This window comes from Catharus ustulatus, chromosome 3 (assembly GCF_009819885.2).
Source record: "Catharus ustulatus isolate bCatUst1 chromosome 3, bCatUst1.pri.v2, whole genome shotgun sequence".
Lineage (NCBI taxonomy): Eukaryota > Metazoa > Chordata > Aves > Passeriformes > Turdidae > Catharus > Catharus ustulatus.
In genome coordinates, this window is record NC_046223.1 from 24,768,672 (window position 1) to 24,795,307 (window position 26,636).

At 42.7% G+C, this 26,636-nt stretch overlaps 2 protein-coding genes across 2 annotated transcripts; both read right to left on the reverse strand.

Annotated features, from left to right (window-relative positions):
• Positions 1-1,273: 1,273 nt before the first annotated feature.
• On the reverse strand, positions 1,274-16,483 carry UTP25 (UTP25 small subunit processor component). The gene is made up of 12 exons (XM_033055919.2): positions 16,350-16,483; positions 15,157-15,196; positions 13,720-13,969; positions 12,763-12,969; positions 10,578-10,666; positions 8,857-9,267; positions 7,584-7,803; positions 5,395-5,597; positions 3,977-4,159; positions 3,220-3,332; positions 2,566-2,811; positions 1,274-1,815 (listed from the first exon to the last, which is right to left on the reverse strand). The coding sequence occupies exons 1-12, from the start codon at positions 16,448-16,450 to the stop codon at positions 1,569-1,571; spliced, it is 2,310 nt and encodes a 769-aa protein (XP_032911810.1). The 5' UTR covers positions 16,451-16,483; the 3' UTR covers positions 1,274-1,568.
• Positions 16,484-20,008: 3,525 nt separating this feature from the next.
• Positions 20,009-26,338, reverse strand: MRPS10 (mitochondrial ribosomal protein S10). Its single transcript, XM_033056586.2, has 7 exons — positions 26,264-26,338; positions 23,451-23,509; positions 23,278-23,350; positions 22,095-22,234; positions 21,621-21,729; positions 20,458-20,547; positions 20,009-20,200 (listed from the first exon to the last, which is right to left on the reverse strand). The coding sequence occupies exons 1-7, from the start codon at positions 26,303-26,305 to the stop codon at positions 20,114-20,116; spliced, it is 600 nt and encodes a 199-aa protein (XP_032912477.1). The 5' UTR covers positions 26,306-26,338; the 3' UTR covers positions 20,009-20,113.
• Between the last annotated feature and the right edge of the window lie 298 nt (positions 26,339-26,636).

Here is a 26,636-nt window from a genome sequence, read left to right on the forward strand (position 1 = left end):
GTCTTAGGAACAAACCCAGGTAGCTGATAAAAAAATCATGAGGGCCTCAGTCTACAGTCTGGCCTTACTCCCATCAAGGCACTTCACTTTTAATTTCAGTGTAGGCAGAGAAATCCTTGCAGAGTTAAGGTTCTGGCACAAAACTATTGCTGCTTCTTTAAACAGGAGCTGCACCACATCATGTTATCTCCCTAAGCAGCTATCCCACTTTAGCTCCCTCAGAGGTCAGCTATTATCTCTGCTAAGTACATCCGGTGTAGAAAGGAAATTCCTTAATCCTATTTTGTGTGCTTGTTTTCATATGCACAGCCATAATTCTCCCACATCCAGCCTGGGGCATATAATAAAAATCCTTGATTGCCACTACTGCTCTATGCTGTACAGGAGACAGATGTCCACCAGAAAAGTTTGCTGGGGCTGGCTCTTAATTCTTGTGTGCTACAGCAGAGGTATGTAAAATTAACAGACATTACTTAAAATGCAAAGCAAGAAACTGCATGGATTTTCATGTCTACTAAGGGGTAACTACAGCCTTTGAGGAACAAAGGAATCAGGAATATGACAATAATTGGCAGAAAGTATGCACCTCACTTACTCAAGGAGTATATTTCACTTTGGTGTATTTACCTAAGCCTCCTAGACAAGAACTCCCTCAAGGCTTATTACAGGATGTTTCCTTCTTGCATTTGGGCTGACACAGGGCTCACCTGCCCATCTGACGAACAATCTTCCTGCAGTCCTAGCACGTGCTTACAAAAACTAATCCTTCCACTTTTAGCTCATTTTAAATTAGACTTAGCTTCCTGGAATAAAAGGAAAAAGGCAGCACCATGATGATTCTATGTTGTCCATATGCAACCATCAGGAGGAAAAACAGACAATCCAAACACCTCATCTCCACCTGTGGTGCCACATACCATTCCATGGGCACTTGTAACTGCATTCCCTGGGTTTGTACTTATCCCTGGTAAAACTGACCAGCAAGAGGGTCTGTTGGAAATAGGAGCCAGAGATATTTAGGTCACTCCAGGAAAAACACAAACCCATAGCTCCTATCCAAGCACATTTAATGATTCTCACAGGTGTCAACTTGAAGCAAGTCCAACTCTCATTCACCACCACACCTGTGCTGTAGAGGCCTTGCCTGCACCTCCCTTGTGTAGACTTACAGCACAGTGACTCATTAAATACTTGGGCTTTTTTCTTATCCTTCTTCCCTTGGAGAAAAGGTGAGTTTGCTCCACTTGAAAATAAAATTAATCCAATCAAAAGCTATTTATCACTGCATGAATCTTTACTTACCCATGAGTTTTTTAATACATGAGAAAAATAGTTCTGGATTGATTTTATTTCACAGAAAACACCTCCTAAGCCTGGCTTTTTTGAATTACATCCTCTGTTTCCTGTTGGGCAGAGTACTGAAATACAAAATTTAGTACTATAGGAACAATTTCAACAGAATATTTAATAAAAGGGAGTAAAAAGTTTAACACTTTTTTAAAAAGCAATATAAAAATCTGCATTAGGAGTAAAATGCAGGTCCATCCAATCATCCAGTCAGTAGAATTTCAATCATTTTCTCCTGTAACAAAGAGGTGCACATTCTTCTTGGACTGTAGCATTTGAGCTGTGCGGTCTATGCCAACCACTGCAGCCAATTTCTGAGCATCATACTTAGAGTAGAGCACAGTACAAGTCCAAGTAGCATCCACCCCATTGTCTGTGGCCTTCAGCATGTTACAAATCTCACTGTAGAAGTGGGAGTATGTTGGTAACTCATAGAAAATGAGGTTCCTAATGCCTTTTATCGTATACCTGTAGCAGAAAAAACAAAAACCAAAAAATTTGAAGCAAATTTCACAAAGTATCAATCAATCCTCTATGAAGTCTTCCTATTTCCATCAACCCCAATCCACATGAGCTATAGCTCAACTTTACAAACCCTGTGTCACAGGCTGAAGACTAAACAGAGAAACAGAATTTCGGGGGAATATCTCACACTGCCAGGCACAATGACTTTCTCAAAAGTACCAACCACCACCAATTAATGAAGTAATGAGCCTCTTCAGCTTGGATTTTAAAATCAGTGAAACCTGATCACACTAAGCCTCATGAAACTTTACATATTGGCCAAAACATCTGCTAATAGAAAAAAATCCTGTTCCATTAGGAACTTGTAAACAGCTCCAGTCAGGAGCAAATTTTCCAAGTAGCCTCAGCTTGCTGTATTGCATTATTGAACTAATTATATACCCCTTCCAAAATTTGATAAAATTATTGTGGCACAGATGAACATAAATAAAAGGCCCAATGAATCCCATTTGCAGGCTATATCATACTGTCCTGACATCACTAGAACTTGGTAGCACTTACCTTCCTGAATAAAGCTTTGCTTATAACAAAATATTACAAGGGACTGCTGACAACAGGCAAAAAGGTCAAAGAAATCCTCAGAGGGATTAAACAGATTCAAAAAGCAGCACAGCCCATCTATGACTAAGGTCAGGCTCTACCTTCAGAACAGCACACACGCAAGTCAGAGGGAAAACTCGGTCCACAATTCACCTTTTATAGAAGTGGAAACGCTCAGTGAACAACAAAAACTGCTTCTCTCCCTTGAGAAAGAAGCGCCTTGCTCTGCAGACAGCAGCCTTTTTGGTGTATTCACAGATGTGAGTGAAGTTCAGGTCCTCTTTCTTGAAGTAGTTTCGAAGGCGCACATAGTCGAAGTAGGACGGGACGTAAATGAGTGTGTGGGACATGATGGCGTCGCGGTACTCGGGCAGGACTTTGTCGATGAAAAACTGAAACCTCAATTAAAAAAACAAAAACGTTTTAATCAGAGTTAAACTTCAGCTTTCTAATACTGGTATGAGCTCAGACAGGAATATCATCAAACAACAGACTGCCAAAGATTTCCACTGCATTTTTCCTTGTTTCAACTTCACAGGATTCCTACATGTGTAGAAGATAAAAGGCTTTACCAGCACTACACAACTGTGGTAGAGATTGGTATTCTTTCCCCAGGGTGTATTCTGCAGTGCCTTTGGCAAGGAGAAGGTCAGTATTCCCCTCCACCTGTGCAGAGCCCAGCCTACACCTGAGGACTAATGAAGATGTACTTCTGTGGTAAACCCACAGTGTGCTCTGCAGTACGCTCCACTAAACCTGAAATTGCAGTCATTAGGGCACAGCAAAACAGTCTGAGACACACAGTACCTTGCATCTATCACAGAAGTGACACTGTCAGCTTCTAATCTCCGAAAAACATGAGGAAGCTGGACCACAACGTGGCTGATGGAGCCAGTGAGCGGCACGTTGCGGACAGCCACCTGTGAGAAGGAAGTAGGGTGGTTAGGGAAGCAGCATTCCAAAGGCAGGCACACTGCAGCCAGCTTTCTGCAGCTCACATTTGACAGCACAAGGTTGTTTTTAAGAAAAACAGTGCACAAGGGTGTTTTTAAGAAAGCTGCAATACAAAACTACAGTCATGATAGACAAACCAGGTCTGTTAAACACATGACTGCTTATGCCCTGAATCCTGGATATTTGAGAGGGTCTCCTGAAGTTTTTACTTTTCCTGTTTCTTTCATAATACTAACAGTTTGTGCATCTTACACAGTAGGAGATTAAAAAAAACAGGAAGCAGATGAACTCTCTATTTAACAACAAATTAAGTAAAACAAAATAACTTCAGTCTGTCAAACTAAAAAAAAACCCAAATCCAATTTCTGACGTGAAACAGCAGCTACTGTGAAAGAAAAGTATCAAATAAGCATCACTGCATGAGGAGCAGTGCCTCATGCCTCTGGCACAGTATGTAATGTCATGGAGATTCACACTGAAACATTTGGGTGAGGGAAATTACAGGCACACACAGTCTTTCACCAACTGAGTTACAGAATTTTTCCACATGTTGGGTTTTCCCTTCCTCTCCCCCTCTCACACCAGCGTTTCAGCTCCCCTGTGAACTCACCTGCCCAGCATAATTGAAGCAGTGTTTGTTGAAGACAGAGTTAATCTGGGGGTCCTGGAGAGCACTGAACAGCAGTGTCTGCCGGTAGTACTTGGACCAGTTGTTGAGATTCAGCATCCGCACCCGGGAGAAGTCCACCCCGTGGGATTCCAGAGGGAGCAGGTTAATGTGCTTCATCAGGTGCTGCACAGACAGATGGAGACACATCACTGCTGACATCCCTGACTGCCTGCAAAAGCCTTGACTGCAGTGGGAAAGAGGGCAGGGACCGGCAAGGCAGCACAGAATATAAACAAGCAGCATCTCCTAAGATACCACTGTCCGGAATTTATTGACCACAGCAAGAGCAATTTACTTGATTTCCTGCCACAGAGCTGAAAGCTCCCATCTCTTTAGTCACCAGGAACAGTAACCTAATCTCCTGGGGCAAGTATAATGGATTTGTTTGTATTAAAGTCAATGGGCCCAAGGCTTCTGAACTAAAAGAAGCCCAAGCACAGCTCAGCTCTCATCACATTCGGGGAGAGTTTCAAGAGATTCACTGCATTTTGCCCTCAGGGAACAATGCTTAGGACTGGCATCTCCGCCACCACTTGGCAGGCAGTTGTACCTAAAGGGAAAAACAGAAAACAGGCTCCAAGACTCATTCCTTGGATATTGTGTAGGCTCACATGTCCTTTCTGAGACTCCTGAGGAAAGAAGACCTTCTGGACTCATCCAAAATGCATAGGGACATCATGTCATCAAAATTTCCAGTCCAGGTATCTCTGAGGTGTTTTTACATGGAAAAGAAAACCCTACCCTTTCAATCCTGAAAACTTCTATTAACCTAAAGTAAAAAAGCAGGGGTACTGCTGCAGACTAGCCACAATACAAGAGCTCTATTTGCATTAAATGCACTGGAAACCCTTCATACTGTTTGGAACATGATTGTTCCAAACAATCATGGACATGACTGATGCTCAGTATCTCTGCAGTCACTGGAGACATGCACCAGTTCCTCTTGCTTTCTGGGGGAACCTGAATTAGGCTGCACAGATTCCTCACATGGCTGCAATCTGACTGAGACATTGGGCAGTCAGACAGCTGGTGTAATTTCTCCCAGATGTGATTAAAAGAATCATCATTCTCATGATGCAAGATAATTAAAACTGTCCAAAAAAAATCCTTCCATGAAATATACTACTGAAGCACCAAGTTAAGTTTTAGAGAGAACATGTCCTGAACACTACCCAAAATCTGTAGAAAGAATTTTCTTATTGTAAGGAAAATATTAGGGTGGAGGAAAAGAAATGAACATCCATGTCTAGAATCAAGTCAGTAAAAAACAGCAATACTGCTCACAGCCAAAACTGAGTAATATCAGACCTGCAAGACAGAGCAGAGCACAAAAATGAACACATATCTGGAATACTCACCAGAACGTGCTCCCAGTTCTGCATCAGATAAATGTCTGCTTGATCAATTATGAGGATTTCTATTGATGACAGAAAATCAAAGTCTCTCCTCTTCTCCCCTTCTGCACCAATGACAGTCCTGATGCCCAGGGGAGAGGCAATGATGATGTCTGAGGAGTAGAAGGGTGCATAGAGCCTCATGCTCTTCTGCAGGATCGCAACTCCTGTCCAACAATACCAACAGCAAGTTTTCAGTTAACATCAGTTATCAACCACATTCTTCCAGGAGGCTCTGGAACAGTAATTTCCCCTATTTCCTCTCCCCACACTGATGAATGTAGCTGGACACAACTAATCTGTCTGAAACTCTCCCCAAAAAGTGCTTACCCACTCCACACCAATTTGACAAGCATTTGGAAAATTTTCATATAGTTTGGCAAAGCCTTTCTGTACTATTTTTTTTAAAGATTTTTCATAATCTGAACAAAAATTTTTAACTGAAACATATTGTTTCTGATTTTCTGCTGAACAGGGGAATGAGGAGACTGAACAACTGAAGAAAAAAAAAAGCAGAAATTATTAACTACTCCTTTCTCCCTGAATCCTGAACTTTGGTCTCTGCCTTTGGGTGTTATAGTAACTGTTACTTTAATCTGTCTTGAAAGATTTGGGGTGGACCTCTCGACTATCAACTGCCTGTATTCACAGGGCTGAAAGATTTGCTAAAAAAACCACAAAGGACAAGGTTCTTCATGTTGCAGTGACTAAAGTCTTGCACCTACACTGCCTCTCACACCACATGTTGCAGGGTACATTCTGAACCAGCTTATGCATCACCTCTCACGTTATAGACACGAAAGAGAAGGAATCAAAGGAGTCTGTGTCATAACTACATGGCAGTATTTCTAGAACCCACACTTTTCTGGTCTTAAAAATGCAGCTAGTCCAGACCACCCCCTCCAATCTGCCCAACAAAGTCTCTCCAACTCCTCTCCCTGTCCATGTGAAGGCAGATAGCATGGGTACAGCTGAAGGCCCTTCCAGTAGGGACCCTTCCTGCTGTCTATTTCAACACAAGGATAAAAATGAAAACGGAAAGGAAAAAAGAAAGGTTCAATTGGTTGAATTTCCAGGAAGAAGATATCACTTGTCACAGCATATATACAGTTTAGAAACATCAAGTCTTTTTTCTGTTTAAAAATGTGAAATAGTGGTGGCTTCAGTAAGGCATAACAAATGTGCTTTAAATTAGATCTTTGTGCAGAAGTAACAGGGTGTGCAGCACAGTAAGAAAGAGAAATTATTCTGCTTCTATAATTTGCTTCTGCAAGTTAACAGTACTGAAAGTTTCTTCAATCATTTCTTAACACTTGGTAAGTGGAACAAGCAGAGTGTGGTATGGGAGAGGACTAAAAGGAAAATTATTATGCCACTGAAAGTAAGATGTTCTCAGCCTGAGAGATATTCACTGGGGAAGGAAGAAAGATGGAGTGCAACCTGCTCACATCTTCCACTGCATCATTACATTTCTTGGGGTGCCAATTTATCTTTCAAGGTGCAGTATTTCAAAAGCCTCTGATCTGTCAAGTTCAGTTAGAAAAACTGCCTTCTCATCTTAGCAGCTCCAGGAACCAAGCCACCAGCTAGTTCTCTGCTTCAGGAGTTACTAATCAGCATAAGTTTACAATATTATATGAAACAGTCTCACATTTTCTGCTTGTCCAACACTCCTACTTGCTGGCTACCCATTTGCTTCCATGAAAACCATGGGAAATACAGCAGAAAACTCCTCAGCTGCTCAGTAGTGAGCTTTAATTTTGTTCCAGCCATTACATGAGACACTGTGAATAGGCTAATTAAACCCAAAAGATTTTTTTTTATAACACGAAAAGATTTTGCTGCATAATCAAGGCTATCTTCAAAATGGGGTGTGGGCAGTCCTGCTAGAATAAAGCTGTCATTGCATTTTAAATGTTTCTGAACTTGATGTGAAAATAATTACCTCTCTGTTTTCTCTTCCTTTTTAAGTTCTGTCAAGGCAAGAAAGATTTTCAGAAAAATCCAGGTTGCCAGGGCAAAACCAGCAGGAACACCACACAGCCTAGAGTATCACCAGAACTTCCAGCCCTGACAGCTCTTAGGCATTTGGGAAAATTTGTTACTTAGCAGTTCTGTACAAGCTAAAAATTGTCTGTTCAATAGGTTATTACCAATTCTGAAGTGGTCATCAATGTTGCCAGCAAAGACAGCTTCATAATCTTCAGGTCTTTTCAGGTTGGGGGGCTTCTCTTCTGGGTCAGAGCCAAACTCCCCTTTGAAGCGCTTTTTGTTACTAACATCTATTTTTTTCTTGTCATTCACTTCAAGGAGACTGATGAAAATATGCACAATCCGCAGGGCACATTCCCTGAAGGGCACTATCATCAGTACCTGTGCAGATCAACAGTTACAAGAGAATAACCCATAAAATATGAATATTTGCCATTAAAGGTACGTTAATTAAACTTTTGGCTTGGGGCTGCCCATGCAGAGCATCCCAACAACCAAAGCAAAACCATTCTGATGAACAGCAGGGAGGGATGCACTGGGATGCAGTGCTCTTGAACTGGTTGTGGCCAGCAGCCCAGCCTGGTTCCCCAGTTCACTCAGGGTACCAGTACAGGGAAACTGAAAACTAAGCACATTCTCCTGTCCTCCCTAACCCCCAGGCAAGCAAGAGCCCCCGTGACACAGAGACAGGGTCAAGGGCTGGCTCTTGGATGGGTGGCAATAATTTCTGCACAGAAGTCCAAAATATAAATGGCTAATGGGGCAGTCAACACAGAAACCAAAGATTTGCCAGGCATGCAGCAAACACTGAAAGCAAACCCTGGAACTGTTCAATAGGCAGCTGGCACACTGGTGACAGGCTGCCATAGCTGAATCCACCTGGTTATTAACTACAGGAGACTGTGAATCCAGGGAGGATTGGTTTGGGGCCCACTCCCCCAACTACAACACGTAGCCTTGACAGTGGAGCTGGGACTCCCTGAGAGAGATCCTTCCATGCAGGCAAGTCCTTACAAGTGCCTAAAGACAAAAGAGTTTCTGGCACATACCAAATTGAGCAACAGCCTACACTACCTTCACTGATATTGAAGACTGATGTGGAGGCACCTGTCTGCACTGGCAGATTTAAATATGGAAGCAGGACAACTTGTCAGTCTGGGGTGATAGGGGGACAAAAAAGAGATAAATCAAACTCATGGCTTTGCACAGAACCAGGCTGGCTAACAACCCTGAGCTCACTGCTTCTCACACAGCATTTTCCCAGGCCATGGAGGACAACTTCCAGGCATGATAAAGGGATGTAGAAAAGCATATGACCAGGAACACATCACCTGAGAGAGAAGCAACAGAAATACTTGTGGATGAACTACCAGGATGTTTGTACAGCCTGAGCAGGCTGCCAGGGTGGGGGTCAGGGCATCAGAGCTCTCTTACCTTAGGCCTGGTGAGCCCCTGATCCCTGTGGTCATCCGTGTCAGTCCCTGGCTTCCGATCCCTCCGTTTGGCATTGTTGCTGAGCACCTGGGCATTGGCCTTGAGGACATGGTTCAAGGCATGCAGGCAGTAAGTGTGCCGGACCTCTTCTCCATTTGTTAAAGCATTTCTTTCTGGATAGAACAAGTCCCGGTAGGAATTCATGATACAGAAGAGCTCTCTTTGTAATGGGGTAAAAGAGGAATCAGTTGGTTTGTCCACTGCAGACAGAAATTGTTTATTCACTTTTGGCCAAGTGGATTCCAAAGGCTTGTGGAGATGAAGCTGTTTCACATCAACTTCTTTGTCTGCCTTCAAAGATTTTTGTTTCTCCAAAGTGGAAGAAAAAATTACTTGACCCAGCCTTGGCCACTGAAAAAAATATAAGCCAACAACACTGAGGAGTCATGTGTACCAAACCTTGCATGCTTGAAAGCATATCACCACAGCTGGTGATATTTAATCAAGTTCACAAAATTAAGGAAATCATCTTTTCATAATACAAGTGGAAACCTTTTTTTCAATATGCAATCCCGTTTAGAGTCTGCCTATACAAATAACAATAAATTTCAGTTCGGTAGATTTGGATGGATTTTGCAGTGATGTGTCTGTAACTGTTCCCATGTCAGAGGAAACTAAGGATCTGCCTAACCCACCCAGCAAATCAGTGGCTCAAACCAGGGTCCAACTGTGTTTATCAACTGGCCCCACTGAAGTACGTACTTTGATCAATGAAGAAAAAAAGCCATTAGGGGCTAATCTCAGAAGCTGTGATTCAGTTGTTAAATGCAGCCTTGTTGGGTGTCTGACTTTGAACAGCTATCAGTGTAGTAGGGGAAAACTCTAAACTTTTAAGCCTTCTGCTGTGCAAGTTGTCCCCAACTGTCCCCATAAAGCAGCTACACCAATTTAAGCAAAGATATATCATGCACTGCTTCAGGTGGCACTGGTAATTTTGGCTACCATGTGCCAAAAAAGTAAATCAAGTTAAAAAAAAAAAATAAAATAAACTCACAGCTTTCTCTTTGACTAACTAACCATTGGATATCTTCCAATGAATGTCACCCAGCATATGGCTGACCAGAATGGGAGGCAACTCTCCAAAACAAAATCAGATGTGGAAAAGTTATGAAGCAAAGGTTTGTCTAAGAATGAGTTTTTTGAAAACCTTTATTTTCTGTCAAGCAACGAGGTGGTTTTCTGGTACTGTAATTCACATATTACAGCCAGAATTAAATAAGTAATAAATTCCCCTTCACTGGCTTGTAAATGTGTACAGGGACAGAGCCATCCTGAAGCAAGAATGTGAAAGTGCATCACAAAAAATTTTAGAAGTGCACATGGTCACCTCAGAAGTTCAGCTGCAGAGCCCATCCCTGGCATTGTGCTGTCACCACTCAGAAACAAGCCCTGTTTCCACTCCTCATCAGGGTTTTGGGACTACAGCTCAAACTCTAATGCTACATGTTTCAGAAGTGTCAACAACAGCAGACCCCATATTTCAACACTTGCTCAGCAGAAGTAAAGAAAACAGTTCAACAACAACACAACAACAAAACTCAGTAATTCTAGTTCCAGCAGCTAATAATTACAATAGTGATCTACTTCATCTGTATAAAAAAAAAGGACTATTTTAATCCAGGCATCTTTAGGAATGCTGGATGGCTACAGAACATTATTACCTGGCTTTGACTTGAAGTTTTAGGAATTGTAGACATTTTCTCTATTTCCTTTTCTTCAAGTTCTTTGTCCATGTGTTGTTTAAATGGATCTATTTACAGTAACAACAAAAAAATAGCCTGAGAACTATTGAAGCTAATAGTAGAATCAAGTTGCAGAATGGATATGCAAATGAGATGAACAGTTTCCATGCTGGCCAACACCACAATTAAAACTAGTTATTTCAAAGCACTTGGAGATGAGAGAAAGGATGTCAAATTCTCTCTGCAAAGAACAGAGAGAACAGATTTGACAGATTGCTTTTGAAAAAGAAAAAGAAGCACTTATGGAAGTACCAGGATTTTCAAGCACTAATCAAATGTTAGACAGGAAAACAATATGTAGTGGAAAACAGTGGCAATTTTTTGCCTTAAGCTCTGACACGTCCATTGCTTGCACGCAGGCTGTCAATAATAAAGTCTCAAGTGAACTTGCTAACCTTCCAAATTTACAAACAGTTCTGCCCAGGGCTTTGGCCAGTGATATGAACACAGTTTGTATTAAAGCAGAAAAACATCAGGCAAGTTTTGGAGAAGGGGGGTGAAAATTGCCTGGAGTGAGAAAAAGTCTAATTTATCTAATCAGCATTTCTTTTTGGAAAGGAAAGGAGAGACAAAGAACTGTTAAATCATATTATACTCAAAGATACTGGCACGTACAAAGTCACATGCAAAGTTAATTTTGAAAGCCAAGCCCTGTATCCTGCTTGCAGCACAGCAGCATTCACTGCATAAAGAAAACTAATTAGGGAACACTGGTGCTTGCCAACAAATATCCAGCCCACACACAAGTTACCCAGGCAAAAGTCAAGGCATTTACTGATCATGACACTGAAAAAAACCTGAGAAAATCTTTCCAGAAATGCAAATGAACTGGATACCATTTAATTGTACTGCAGGGTCTCTCCTCAGTTGAGTTTTACCAACTCCAGGATCTTCCCAATAAAGTAGAGAGAGTAATGGGATGCATTTTCAGGAATTTTAGTGACCCCAGGACCAGAGTAGAAATCCATCCCCTTTCTGCTATCTTAGGTGATTAATTTTCTGCAATGGATTATAAAGACACTTCCAAGCTACAAGAACCCACTGAGAAGTAGTGCATCATTTATAGGTGGAACAAAGCTGTTGGGATACTTAGCATGCAGTTGGAGAGCTACTGTTCTCATTAAAATGCAATGCCAGCAGCCTAAGTCATATTCTCATGGTAACAAGAACGAGCTGTTTTTTCTATCACATGGCCCTTTGATGCTTCCACACATTTCATGTATCACCCAGGCTGCCTCACAGATCTAATGTCAGCTGCTGCTCCAAGATGACAAGCCAGCATCACTAGGGATGCTACAAACATATTTCTCTCTCCCAAATTATGCCATCTGATATTAAAGGCACAGAGCATTAAATATGAGCAGAAGCTGTGCAAGTGCCAGTGCGTGCCACGTCGCTGAAGGATCCCACGCCCGTGCAACAGAGTTATTTTGTTACATATGGTGGGACAACTCCAACACGGGAGCTTCAGATGCATCCATAAGTGCACTGAAATTCTGGGATACACCCTTAAAAAACACTACTTGTGCTCTGCTGATGCTTCATTCTCTCCTGATCCTGGTGCAGTCAGACTCCTCTGCATAACCTTCAAAATTCTGAGAGTGCTGAGCATTTGTCTAAATTACTGTGGCTGCTCCAAGCTTCTCAGAATCTGACCTCTAACTCCACCGAGATGTGAAGGATGCCCTCACAGGTCAGGTTTGTGATTATCTCCTGTGCTGTTTGTGCCAAGAATATCTTCCATAGTCAAGTCCAGGCTTGCAGACCTCTGTATTACAGTGGCTTTTACAACTACTATTAAAGCAGCAGAACAAGATAACACACTCCACATACTTTCTCTAGTTCTGGATAATTCAAGCTTTACCAGTCACAGCAGAAACCCCACATCAATCCAAGTTGCCAGGGGCTACAGAGAACAAATGGTCCAACTACACATCTGAATTAGTGTTAAGGGTCCCTTATGTAACCAGTTGACATGTGGGCAGCATGAATAATGCAGTGGAAGAACTTAGAACACCGCTGGGGTGTTGGACAATTTAAACAATTTTACAGATGCTCCTCTAAAGGCAGATCCCTACACACACACACACACACAGTCTTTTACCTTCTGGAAGAGTTTGTGAAGAACTGCTGTCTTTCCTATCTGCATTGCAATCTCCACTGTCCTCTTCCATGAAATTGGTTTCCAAGCTAAATTCAGATTCGTGTTTCACATCAGTAAACTCTTCAATTACTCCATGACGTGGGTCACAAGAGGTATCTGTGCCATCAGCCTGCTCCTGGCTGAGCATCTGCTCTGCCGTGTCTGTGGCTGTCAATTGTCAGAAAGAAATAGGTTATTTTCTCCTGGAAAAGTTACTATCTGTAGATGTTGCCTTTGAGTTACCGATGTTTTTCTCTCAAAACTCCTATCAAAAAAGATAAAAGCAGGCTTTGTATTCTACCATAAAGATAACTTTTGGCTAGCATGCCAAATGTTACATAACACAAAATGTGGTTCCCCGGACAAAATTAAAGCAGCAACCTGTCTGGGGAATTTAACTTTTAGTTTCCAGAGACCTCAAATAACTGGAAATGATTAAAGGCTGACTCCTCTCTCCCAGCATTTCTTTGCAGACCCCATGAATGAGAATACCTCACAGTAAAGCCGGAGGTTTCCTTCCAATTTCCATATTCTTTCCTGTGCTGTGAGGCAAACCTTTCCCTCCTCTCTGGTGTGGCACAGCCAAGCCAGATGCTGCTCAGAGAACAGCTTGCATCTCCCAGGAGCGGGTGAGAACCCCTGGTCTGCTGCTCCATGTGGATTTCCTCTGTGCTGCCGCACAAACAACATCTGAGGAAGCAGCAGCAGGCTGTCTGGCGGAAAATGAGCACAGCTACCCTTTCCCCTGCTAAATCCTTCAGCAGCTGCTGCTCCCACCCACACAGAGCCAATAGAACAACAGAGTCTCCAAGGCAGAAGAGCACCCAGCCAACAAGCCAGTCTACACCAGGATCCTGGCTAAAAACATACGTTATTCAAACAACATTCCCCAAAGAAGCATGGGGAACGACAAACTACCTTCTTCCTCCTCTGGAGCATCATTCTTATCTTCTTCACCTTCCTCTGCTTCTCCAGTCTCCTGGGACCCTTCACTGTCCATTTCTGCCTCACTTTCCTCAGCTTCTTCTGATTCACTTTCATCTTCCTCTTCCTCACTCTCTGACTCAGGTGAGGTCTTCAGGGTAGCCAGGAGTTTATGATACCCAGAGACCTGTTCCACTTCTGTCTCTGAATCGCTTTCTGCACTCGATTTATCAGAATCATCAGACTGCAAAGCAAAACACAAGTGTAAACAGCAACAACATTACCAGCCTATAAAGCAGCAGGCAAATACCCTTACCTCTACTTGCACTATTATGTCTCCCCTCTCATAGATGCAATGGAATTTTTCAAACCCCACCACTTTATGCCAATAATTATGCTGGACACCTCCATTCAGATTTTGAAAGCATCTTGGGAGACAGACTGAAGTGCCTCTTTCTGCAACAATTTGACTTGGAGCATCACAAAAGGCTTTCAGTCTCAGCTGAGTGAGGAATTTGATCTCCACAAACAAGGCATTTACTGAACCAGCAACAGATTCTTCTAAGAAAACCACACACAGATTGAAAGCTGTAGAAAGGCACCCATAAAAGGGACAGAGCATGCTGGACATGCTTCTGGCTTTCAAGAAGGTAAGTGAAATAGCTGTCAGTGGACAGTGGTTCCCCAGGGAGTTGGTCAGGTTTGGTTCAGCTGTACAGCTCTACACTTCCAGCAAACCAGACTTGAGCAAGTTCTGTCCTGGGCTTGCACAAACTAATGTCCAGATTATAGCCAAAACTAGAGTGAAACCACGAGTATCAACACAACACCATTTACTCCTTTCTTAGTTTATTTTAGCCCAAAAAGAAAAAAAAAAACAACAGTAAATACTATATTAATGCACAAAATTGCTAAAGGAAACAAATGAAACAGAGTAATTATTTTTTCCAAGTTAAAACTTTGAAGCTTTTTATTAATCTGATGATAAATCAGAGTCAAATCAAATAAATCAAATCCTGACTGAAAGAAAAGTAAAGCACTGGCAACCTGAAGAAGAATGAGTATTAACACATTTCTCTGTTCAACAGAGAACAGTCTCCTAACTCATGCAACACTGAGTTTATCAACATTACTAAAACAACTTAAAGCATGATCTAATTTTCACTGTGACTAAGTAATACACAACAAAGTTGAGAACTGCTGTTATTTCCTGCTGCTTCTGCCCTCTCATGGTATTACAGTTTTGCATTAGACCACAGAGAACAATTCAGAGCCACACAAAAATCACATTCATTTTTTTCCTCTTAAATATTGGTTTTCTAAGTGGAACAACTCAATCAGCCTGAATAAGATGGAAACATGAAATGCTAAGTTTTTCACTTCACTGAACCATACAAAGATAAAAGTAAGGAAGGAATAAAAATACATTACCAGTTCACATATTTGAGTTGCTTCTGGTCTTCCAGAAACCCTGAAAAGAAAGCACTAAAATACCTTACTCTGCCAATGATGTTACATACAGTATGGAAGAAATGAGGGGAAGAGTGAATTGATCAGTTATGCAAGTTTAAAGAAGTTAAAAGAAAGTTTAAAACCAAACCATCACACACGTGTCCCAAAGAAAACAGACTGGGCATTTTACCTTTAAGGGTCACCCTCTCAGGTGATGTGACCCCCTCTGTACATGAAGCCTGGGTCCTCAGGCATTACAACTGATCAATAAAAATTTTGAAGTAAAATCCAGCGTTAATCAGATGAGGTCTCAAAAGGAATTAAAAGAATCTAGCTACATGGGTAGTTTGCAAAAAGGTTAACCAGAGACAGAGACTACTTCTAGCACTAAATATTGGTCTGTGAAGTGGGAAAAAGAAACAAACTAAAGGAACACTAGCATTAATTAAACAGTGCTGGGACTGCAACTCTTCAAAGAAGCCTCTGTGCAAGCTGGGCTTAAACTAACCTCAATTCCTTCAAAAAGATGCAGAGTCTTGTGTGGGACTGAGCGTCACTGCACAGGTGACACACAGGACATTCCCTCCAGCAGGCCTTGCATCCCAACCTACACAGGCCAGGAGGGGACACACGAACAGCAGACCTTAACAGTGTGTGCCTGCTCCTAAAGGCTGTACACCACAGATCACACAGCACCTGGACCAAGCAGCTCTTTCCTCACAAGTTTACACGTGGGTACAAAAGGAAGGTGGTCATTCTGACAGACGGGCGGGCATCCCGCCCAGGAGAGAATGGCTCTTGTCACAGATCTTCGCTGCTCTGCTTTCATAGCCTTTCCGAGCACAGAGTAAACAGCGGGAAAGCTGGAACCCTGACAGCCCAGAGACCGGCCTGGTATCACAACGGGAGCCCTCCCCTCCGCTTCCCCACTGCTCGCGGCAGCCTCCGGGCCGCACCACAAGAGTTCACATTCGTAAGAAAATCCGAGCCGACATTTCCTGCTTTCCGTTCTGCTTCCGAGATTCCCGGCTCCCGAGCCGAGCAGCGGCGGCTCCCCTCCTTCCCTCGGAGAGCAGGGGCAGCGTGAGAGGGAGCGGTGGCCGGCCCGGGCCCGAGCGGGGCTCCCGGGCCTGCAGCGCCGGCACCGCACCGCGGCCCAGCCCGGCACTCACTTGTCATAGAACGGGTGCTCCTCGCCGAACTCCCGCAGGTGCTTCTTCTGCTTCTTGCTCAGGCTGCGCAGCAGCTCCCGCCCGGCCCGCCGCTTGCCCATGCCGGCCCGCTGCGCTCCGCTCCACGTGGGCGCCCGGCGCCGCACCCGGGGAAGGCGGGGCCGCGGGCGGCTGGAAGGCGCGGCGGAGGGAGGGGGAGCTCAGGGGCCGGGCCTCGCCCCGCCGGGGCGGCCGGCGTGCCGTGCCGTGCCGGGAGCGAGGGCGTGTTCGTGCCGCGTGTTGTGCCTCACCGCGGCTGCGGCAGGGAACGCTCGTCCCAGACTGAGCCCAAATCCAACACCGTCCCGCAGCTGCGGCCCCGGCTCGGTGCGTGACGTGTTTCCGCTGCCGGAGCCGCGGCCAGGCCGGCGCGGGCGGGCACGCAAACCCGCAGCCGGGCGCTGCTCGATGGGCACTCCTGACACTGCTGGAGCTACGGCGCCTTCTGCGACTCGCCCGTGAGCTGCACTGCTTTGCTCAACGCTACGCATCTTCTGGGAAAACCTCTACAATCAGGCTAGCGAAAGAGACGCAACACAAGTCCTTAGTGTTCAGACTGCCTTATTCCAAAAGGTGCCATCAAAAGCTCCAAGTTAAACCACACTCAATTCTGGCTCTTCTGTCACTGCTGAATTTTACTGAGCGCCTAAGTGTGCCTTACTGCCAACGGAGACACACAGTTTCTCAGGAACAACCATAAATTGTGTCAAATAAAATAAATTAATTCTCAGTTATTTGCATTAAAGTTGTTTGTATTCCTTATATCTTCGTGGTTCTGTATGAATTCTCTAATCTTTTGTAATGAGGGGCTATAATGGTGTTGAAATCTGCACACACAATAGGTTTAAATTTGTCTCTGCGAGTACAAAACTAAGCGAGAGCAATGTAATTTCAAACAGGACAGAGGCATGGAATATTTTAGGGGGAAAGAGTTTAGCATTTGTAACTTCTTGGCTATCTTGACCTGTGGGCACCCATGGATTTGACTGAACCAAGCAAGCACATTGACTGCACTTCAGTTACTCAGAAATCTCCAGAAGTTACTCCTGTGTGTTGTTAATCCCACGGTCTGTCCTTTCAATAAACTCCTCTGTCTTGGGGGGAAATTGTTTAAATCCAAACCATTCTACCGACCTGCTTTACCCAGCACCCTGCAGCACACAGACAGCAGCAGCAGTTGGCTGTGCCCAGCAGCAGAAATTCCCTTGGCAGGTTCTGTCAAACCTAACATGTTATGTAACAACACTAAAATAAACAATTTCCAGCTACCGGGTTTTTTTTGGTGAAGTTGGCAGTCACGCTCTGTAAGAGGAAAAATATTGCAAATCAATCCCACTTCTGTCAGGAACGTGAAAAAGGTAGTACATGTTGCAAAATTGTTTCTTGTTGACTTATAATTTGGAAATGGGAGACAGCAGGAAGAGCAGGAATTTGTTCAGAGCTGAATCAGGAGAGCTCAGAACTCTTTGGGGATTGCATTGTTAAAAAGGCAAAATTAGAGGACCTCGGTGACAGTAAGCCTGTAGCTCGGACTCCAATGTTGTTTGTACACTTTCCAAAATTCTGGCTATGATGATATTTCACACTACTTTGTTTCAGTCTGCTTTTTATATTGCCTTATGAATTAAAAATGATCTCATTATTTTGTGATGCTCTGAATGCCAGCATTTGCTTCTGTGGCCACTTATTTACACTTCTTTTCACCAGAATGGGAAAGTTCTTCTAGCAGCTTAGAAGATTTGGCCCTGTAGCTTGAAGTCTACTCTCATTCCTTTTTCCTCTCTCCATCCTGACTTCAATTTACCCATTGAAACCAATGATATTCCGGGGATTGTTTCCCTCTTTCTGCTCAACTCCTCCCTCCCTCCTCCCCATTCCTCGTGTGAGAAGGATCCTACTTGGGCAGTATTTGGCGTTTAGGATTAAACTATTTAAAACGTTATGGTGCCATGGATGTGTGTCTAAGATGTGTAGTTCCCAGGGAATGAACGGCTCAGCTTCTCTGTGATGAGGCATGGGCAGTAAAGCAGCACTGATGCTGACATCCCATAGACCAGCAAACATGTAATCACTGTTAGATTATAATCTCCTCCTTAAATTAGATTTCTCCACTTGAAAATATTAGATCAAAATTTTTAATGAACTTATAAAATCACCCTGGAGCGCCTAGTTGCTAATATGTTCTTTTTACAGATTTCTTATGCACCATCATATCTGATTCCAGCAATAACACTGGAAAGAAAAGAAAGGAGAAGAGCTTGCATTATCTGAAATCTGTTCTGCTGACCCCATTCTGTCAGCAACTGCAACTAAACCCTGTCAGCGGAAGTCTGCTGCTGCTACCTGTGTTTCTCCAGCACTTTTATCTGCATGGCATTCCAGAGACAGATGGTTTATAAAAGCCACTTCCTTTATTTCAGAGAACTCTACTAATCTGAACAGAACAGATTCCTCCTTGCTGGCTTATTGCCTTCACTCTTTTGTCTCGCAGCAACTCCCTTTCGTGCCTCTCTTCATACCTGCTTTTCCACCTCTGGTTTTTGTCCTTTCCCTTGTGAGATTTTTTCATTTTACTGTATGCTTCTAATTGGAACAAATGCGTTGATCACACACTTTCTATCCAAATTCATGAATGGAGAGCTAAAAATTCAAATCATTTTGCCCTAAGTTATTTAGGCAGTGTAAATTACACGATGGACTGTTATATATAGCTTATGAAGCTGAATGTTTGTTTATGTATTTATATTGTATGCACTACTGTGGATATAATGAAAAGAAAGATGTGTAAGCTACAACACTGACTTGCAGCAAAGAGAAAGGTGAGAAAGGAGTTAATGTGTTCCCTCTCCGCACATCACTCCTTTCATATCCAAACTCGAATTCTAGTAAGGTAAGAATGTGATGCTCATTCCTGTGAAGCACACAGCTCTGCTGTGATGCAGGGAACATCCCTTGTAGCATACACTGCCTTTGTTTAAGGAAATGAAATTGCTGATCCTGACAATTTTCCTAAGTGGATGCAAAAGAGGGCACTTCAGACAGGGATCATTTAAACTTTGGATGTCTGACTCCTAAGAACACAACAGAGCATGCTCAAACTCTGATGTCAATAAATAGTATGAAGCATGGGGTTTTTATTGCAACTACAAATTTTCTGTTTGAAAATCAGAGGAGTTGGTCAGTGGGAAGGAAGATTACTTGAGAGAAAACCTGAAGCAATGGCTGGAGTGTTGCTGTTGGCACTCACTAAGAAACGTGGCAGGAAGCAAAACTGGAGAAGTGTGGTGTAAGTAGGAGAAAAGGAAATGGGAAATAGTTTATCCAAAACTGATAAACTGATCTGGCATCCATAATATTAACCATTACACAAACACATAGTGGATTTGCAAGTATTTCAGCATTCAGAAGCCATCTAGTGTCAAAAGGAGATTATGAATTTATGTATATATGCACATACTTTTACACATAGAAGTACAATTAAACTTCACCTTTCTACAAACTTATAAATGACCATAGTCACTGATCACAGAATGCAGTCAAACTTCTTCACTATATAGCAGTTCAGTCTACATGTGCTGGAGTTATGAGCAAGAATAACTTGATGAAACAAGAGTTTATACAATTTCTTTATATACGAACCTTTATTTAACAATGGACTGTCTCAGTAAATGAGGTTGATAGGAGCAATGAATTTCAGTACTAATGGAGCCAAGTACCTGGTGTGTTCATGACTTGACTTCAGTTTCTTCTACTTGAGGTAGTGTATCCCAAACAGGTTTCTGAATGTGTTCTGGTATTTTCTCTATCCTAGTCTAAAAGGAAAGAAAAACAACCATTTACTGTACCAGCCAGCTAACATCTAACTACTTTGCTTTACTTACTCTGGTTTGAGACATGACTCAGATTTAAAATGCCATCTAGTGGCACTTCCAAGCAATACAGCCTCTTTACCATGCAATACTTTGGAAAATTTTCCAATCAAATTACACCCATTTTCTCAGTCTTTTCTAAAGACTTCAGTAGTTACTGGTATTTGCATAACAGTTAATAATGTGCGGTGGAAACTGACCTTTTTCACTTCCATGGCAACCCCTTCAGGTAGGTTTCGTTGCACATACTCCAAGTAAACTGCGGCAGTACTGCTTGTTAGGTACTTTAACTGAAACAGAAAGAATTTTTTTAAATGAACTACTATTAATAATACTTCAAATAGAATAAAACAAAAAGCTGCCCTAGCTTCTTTAGCCCTTGCTATGGGACCAAACATCTTACAGGAAGCCAGCTTCCATAACAGTCTGAAAAGAAGCAGTTCATCTGTACTCAACCCTCATGCAAGTATAAAGCAGTTACGTCACTCGACAGAACTGCACCTGCTGCCTGGGAGCACATACTCTGATAATGATGGAACTGCAGGTATCAGACAAAATTAATTACAGTTTATGCAAGAATCACCAGTTTTTCTATACTCCCAAAGTTCAAACCTGCTATAAATCCCGCAACTCCAGAGTTTCACTGAAATACTGATATTTTAGTTTTTCCTGGAAGGCAAAAATAGTGCTTATGGTCTGCGGGCAGCCACTTGTACTGTGCTCATGTCAGGGGACTTAAAAGTCTCATTTTGCTAAGCACTGTGCAAATACACAGCAAGACACCCAGGAGCCACAAAATGCTGGCAGTAAACCTTTCTTCTAAGAAAGTCAACCACAGCTGCATTCTAAACCATACAGATGTCTGTGTCATCGGCCACAGAGCTGGTGGTTTGTGTATGCTTCCTTTCCTCTGTTTCCTACATGCAGTTTTAGTTTGCCACATGATGCTGTGTAGGAGAAAAGTATGTCTGCTCTAAAACATCAAACCAACTCTCAGAGAACAGAACCCTTAGTGACTGGCAATGCCAATGATTTAACTGCATCTTCTTCCTTTCCTGAGAAAACTCTCATCCCAATGATTTTCGGAAACCAAGAGCATAGCACACATAAAAGTAACCCTCAATTCTACCTTAATTTCTTTAGCAATTATTTCAGCTGTTAAGATGATGGTCAAAATAAACTTTTTGGTCCAGAAATGATGTGGGCTGTGCATTCACAATAACTCGCGTTGCGTTTTATGTAACTAGGTCAGCTGTTTCCAATATTCTCCTCCATTCTCCTCCCCAAAACATTTTCATTTGTGTATCAGCATGTAGTAATACCTTTGAATTGTGCACCTAGAACAATTTTGTTTCCTTCTTACCTCTAAACACATGTAATGTGTTCTCACTTCATACTGAACTCTGTGCTTCTTGAAAATGTGTACAGATTTGAGAAGTGAAAATCGTTCTATCGTCTTTGGGGGTTTATCTCTGAGCAAAGAAGAAAAAGAAATTTTCATGTTATGTAAAGGATGATAATACAAGTTTATCTGAAAGGTTATGCTGAAATCTCAGGTATTAACCAGCACTGGGTCAGGGAAGCTACAGCACTGACAGCTGCACTGAAAGTACTGTCAGTATCCTTCATGTAGATAAAAAGCACCTCCACTATGGCAGTGCTGAGTGCAGAACTGCTGCTGCTTTCTCTGTCCTGCCATCAAAGTGTTAGGTCTACAATCAGACTATAGCCATTTCATTAAAAAAAAGCTAAAAAACTTCAAAGCAGAGGACCTAAATTACAATAGATGACAGAAGAAGCATCTCACTCCATATCACTCTACAGATCAGTTACTTACACTTTTTCAACAGAGATGCCAAGTTCTTTAGCTGCAAGCACTGCAAAATATTCATAGCTGTCCAACACAGCTTTATCGTGGCCTTTAACCAAAATGGACAACCTCTTGTACAGCGTTTCTGGCTCATCTGAAATAGACACCTGCATTTTGGAAGAAAGGAGGAGTTACCACACCGTGCTCTCCTTAATTAATGCATGCACTGCATATTTCCTTAGCCTGCATGCCCCATCTGTAAAAGAACAAAAACATCCCACAAACTGTTGAGCTGCTTATTTTAGTTTATCTAACAGAATCTGACTTATTACTTGACGTATTACCTTGACTGACATGTCTCTCTCTACCAGGGGAGGCAAAGTGTGAAGAGACAGCTAACTTGTGAACATTTAGGTAAAATTTCTTCATCCAAAAAAGGAATGCCAGATAGATATAAGGAGAACAACACTAACAACAGCATGAAAACAAAACTCATTGTTGAAACGAATCTGGAGAAATATTTGTATTTCATATAGCAGTGTGCACATACCCAAGAGTTTGCTTGGGTATGGAAACTAGGTAGAACATTATGGACAGCAACTAGAATTCTCACTTTACTAAGCTCTAAGACTACTTTAAACACACTAGTCTTCCCCAGGTGTATTATCCTTCATGTTTGTACAAGTGCAAGTTTATGACTTTCAGTAAGAGCTTGAATTTCTGATGGCCTGGGCTCGCTGATCAACTGGAAGAGCCTTAATGAGTGCAGCAGTTCTGATTTTCCCAGAGGTTCACTCCTAGGCAGTTTAGCACACTAAATCCAGCATGTACCAGCCACAGCAGGAAGGCTGGATCAGCACTGTAGATCTAACACTGTCTGTCAGATGTTTCTGAAGCCCTTGTTAAAAGGCTGCTAAAGCTGCCTCAGGCATTGAACTGAATATGGCCAAAAAGTTGGTAGTTCATAGAGTTACAGCAGCATACAAAAGGGGAAAAGTTACTGAGAGGCAACTGTGAGCTACAGAAATCTTGTTGGAAAAAAAAACCAAAAAGCAGAAGATCTCAAATACCAGTAATCTAAATTATTTCCTTCTCTATGAGAAATTTGACATCACTAAGACAGACCCTCAAAAAGCTGCAAGAAAAGAACTCAAGTTTTCTGGATGTCCTCTTCATTACTAAGATAAATTCTGTGTTACAAAACACTCACCAAAGGATTAGTCTTAGGCTCCTGTGTATCACTACGGGATCCAGCCAGCCGTGCTCCCATCAAGTTGGAGCTCCTAGAAACACAGCCATGGGGAAAGCATAAAGTAAGTTGTTAAAGTTGTTTTTCAGGGACTATGGAGGAGCAGTGGAAGGAGGAGGGGCTGTTACACTTACGGAAGAAAATACTGCTTTTGCATAATTCTGCTTGCATAACTGACAGGAAAAGCTGATCCCTGTATAAAACAGATAGGTTATGTTGTGGGGCTTTTCCCCAAACCAGGGAAATACAGGTTTATTAAAGATTACTTTTTTGCACACCAAAGTACAGTACATTCCTAGGCACTGATTTGACAAACTAGGAAGTTTGCTCATTGGAAAACACAGGAAAATAGGAGCATGGAAATATATTTCAGTATCCAACAGCACCTAAAAAAAGCAGCACGTTAAAGGCACAGTAACAGTATGCACTTACTACTAAGGCACCTGAACAGCAATCACAAAGCATATTTTTAACAGAAAAATGTATTTTTGTGGCATCAGTTTACTATCATGGTACAATATGTAAAAGTTTTGTCAAAGTAGGACTTAAAAAGGCAATTGAAAACTGTATCCTATAAATGCAAAAATTTAGTCTGAATTCAACTGGAAATTTACTGTTGAGAAAAAAGTTCCTCGTGATTTTGACACTTGTTCTTTTGAAGAGAACATTTAAGTAGAAATACTTCTTACAAGTAAATGAACCATGTTTAGAAGACAACATGATTTTCTGTGTTAGAAAAGGAATACAGTTGTTAATCATGTAACATTACTATCTTTCATACTAGAATAATTGTTCCCTTCTGAACATTATGTGGCTTCTGGCTTCCTTCCACTAACTCTTAATTTAGCAAAGTTATAGACTACTTGAGGAGGGGGGAAAAAAGGAACTCTCACTTAGCAGAACCTCAGGGTTGCAGCAGAATGCTGAAGCCAAATTAGTTAATTATTTTGCCTGTTGATGCTCTTTTTTAACATGTCCTGGAGTCACAGCTTTAAGAGAGAAGTCAGATACCCCACCCAAGAGTTATACAGGTGACTGTCTAATCAAATCATCATAAAACAGCTAGACTTCACACTTTTTCAGGTAATCTTACTGCAGCTGATCATGGATGTACATAACTGACTCTGATGCTACCACGTCCCTAACTTTTTCCAGTATGCATCATTATACATCAGCAGTGAGCAAAGCTGTTTTCTGAAGTAATCCTGCCTCAGTTGCAATTTCTCCTCCAAATGCTGCTTCCAATAAAGAAGAAGACTGCAGGAAGAGGCAGGGGAGATTTCTGTTTACAGAGCTGACTATGGTACAAATGCCTCCCCTTAAACAATCCTTTCAAATCCAGATCTTCACAGAGGCACTACTGTTATGTTCTTTAAGTGCATAACAAAACAGGCAATTTTAGGAGCACTGAATATTTGTCACTGTAGATGATAATCATTCAGAAAGTTTCAAAGTTTATGTTAGGAACTACCTCAGCGTTAATACCTAAAATAGTGAAATACAGCTACTAATTGCCTAACTACATCTAATAAAATAGAGCACATAATGACAGGAAAAGCAGAAGCTGTCACTGCACATGGCAGGGGGTTGGAAACAGATGGTCATTAAGACCATCCAGTCCAGGCCTATGATTCTATGACAAAATCAGGTGGACATTTGCACCTCAAGTCTCTCTCCCTGAAGTCAGAATGCTGCCCTCCTTCCGCCCAATGCCATTATGAAGTACAGTAACAATCACCTGACACCACTGCAGGAAGCAGGCAGACCCATGAGCATAAAAAGACTATTCAGTGCAGGGCTTAAGCTGTTTGTGGAAGGACATGGCACAGAATATGACCCCAGATGACAAATTGTAATCACAGCTGAATATTTAATCTGTTTTGGGTTTTTATATGCATGTGCCTATGAGGTCTATGCTATGTATTCTTTTACTTATAACTGCTTGACCTGGTAATAAGGATTTATTATTTGCATGCAAAGATATAAGCACTCATAGTATATTGTGCTATGTGGTTTTAGATACAAAAATTTCAGTCTTCATGCAATAAAAATGAATAAAACTGATGAAGCAGTAAAGTCGTACCCCACACACTAAGGTCTGCAGCCTTTCCAATATAAAATGATTGTAGGTATTATTCCTACCACATGCCACCTCCCTTTGTTACTAATTAAGCAGATATACATCAAGTCAAAAGTTTTTGTAACATTAAATTAAAGGTGCTCCATGCAAATGTTGACAAAATGATACACTGAATACCTGAGGTGGTAGATATGGCATTCAATGGGCAGGAATTAGTAAACAGCTTCACTGTCTGTTTTAATTACGTGCTCTGGCTAATGGCCATCACAGAAGGTGGAAATGACACTCAAAGACTGCAACACAACAGAACCAAGACTTTGCACAAAACATTACTACCCGTCTCTTAGGGCAAAATAGCCTTAATTTTGTTTGCTGAGAGCCTCTGGGGAGATAAACGCCTGAAAAGCAAGTCCAGAACACACTGCATACACAGAAGAGAGTTTAGGGCTTCAGAAAATCCCATTTTCTCAATTTGAGAGAAAGCAATCACTGCTTTTAAGTCCAAACTAGCAAACATCATCAGTGCAAAATGCTATTATTTTACGTTGTAACTTCCAAGTTTTGAAACTTTTAAGACTAGAAACCCCCTTAGCCTCCAAGGCACCTATTCTTCACTCTCCCTTGCACCCGGACTAACTGCGGGAAAGCCACAGAACTGCAGGGAAGAGTTCTGAGGAGCCGCCAGGCGATGACGGCGTGCACAGACACAGTCCCACGCCGTACAGCCCCAACCCTCCCGGAGCCCGAAGGACAGCATTTCCCACGTCCCCTTTGCCCACTGCCCTCAGAATGAAGAGGCCGAGGAAAAGGAGGAGGAAGAGGAGGAGGACGGGGCTACGGCGTCCCCTCTCCCGGCACACAGCGCACCTGACAGAGCCGCCGCCACAGCCGCAGCCAGCCCGCCGCCATCTTGGCTCCGCCCCAGCCCGCCCTGCCGCCCGGAAGGAGAAGAGCGGCGCGGCCCGCACCTCCTGCCCTGCACCTCCTGTCCCTCGGGGCGGCTCCGGCCGCGGGGAGCGCTCGGGGGCGATGCGAGGCGAGCTGGGCTGGCAGGCCGCCGAAGGAGCCCCAGGAGCCGAGCCCCGAGCTCAGCTCCCCGCCTCCCCCGAGCGCTGCCTCAGGGCAGCCCCGCGGAGCAGCAGCTCCCCTTCAGCCGCTTCCCGCCCGCGGCGCCGCCGGCCCCCTCACAGCGCTCCCGTCCTGTTCTCTGGGAATCCTTTGGAAAAAAACAAACCAGTTC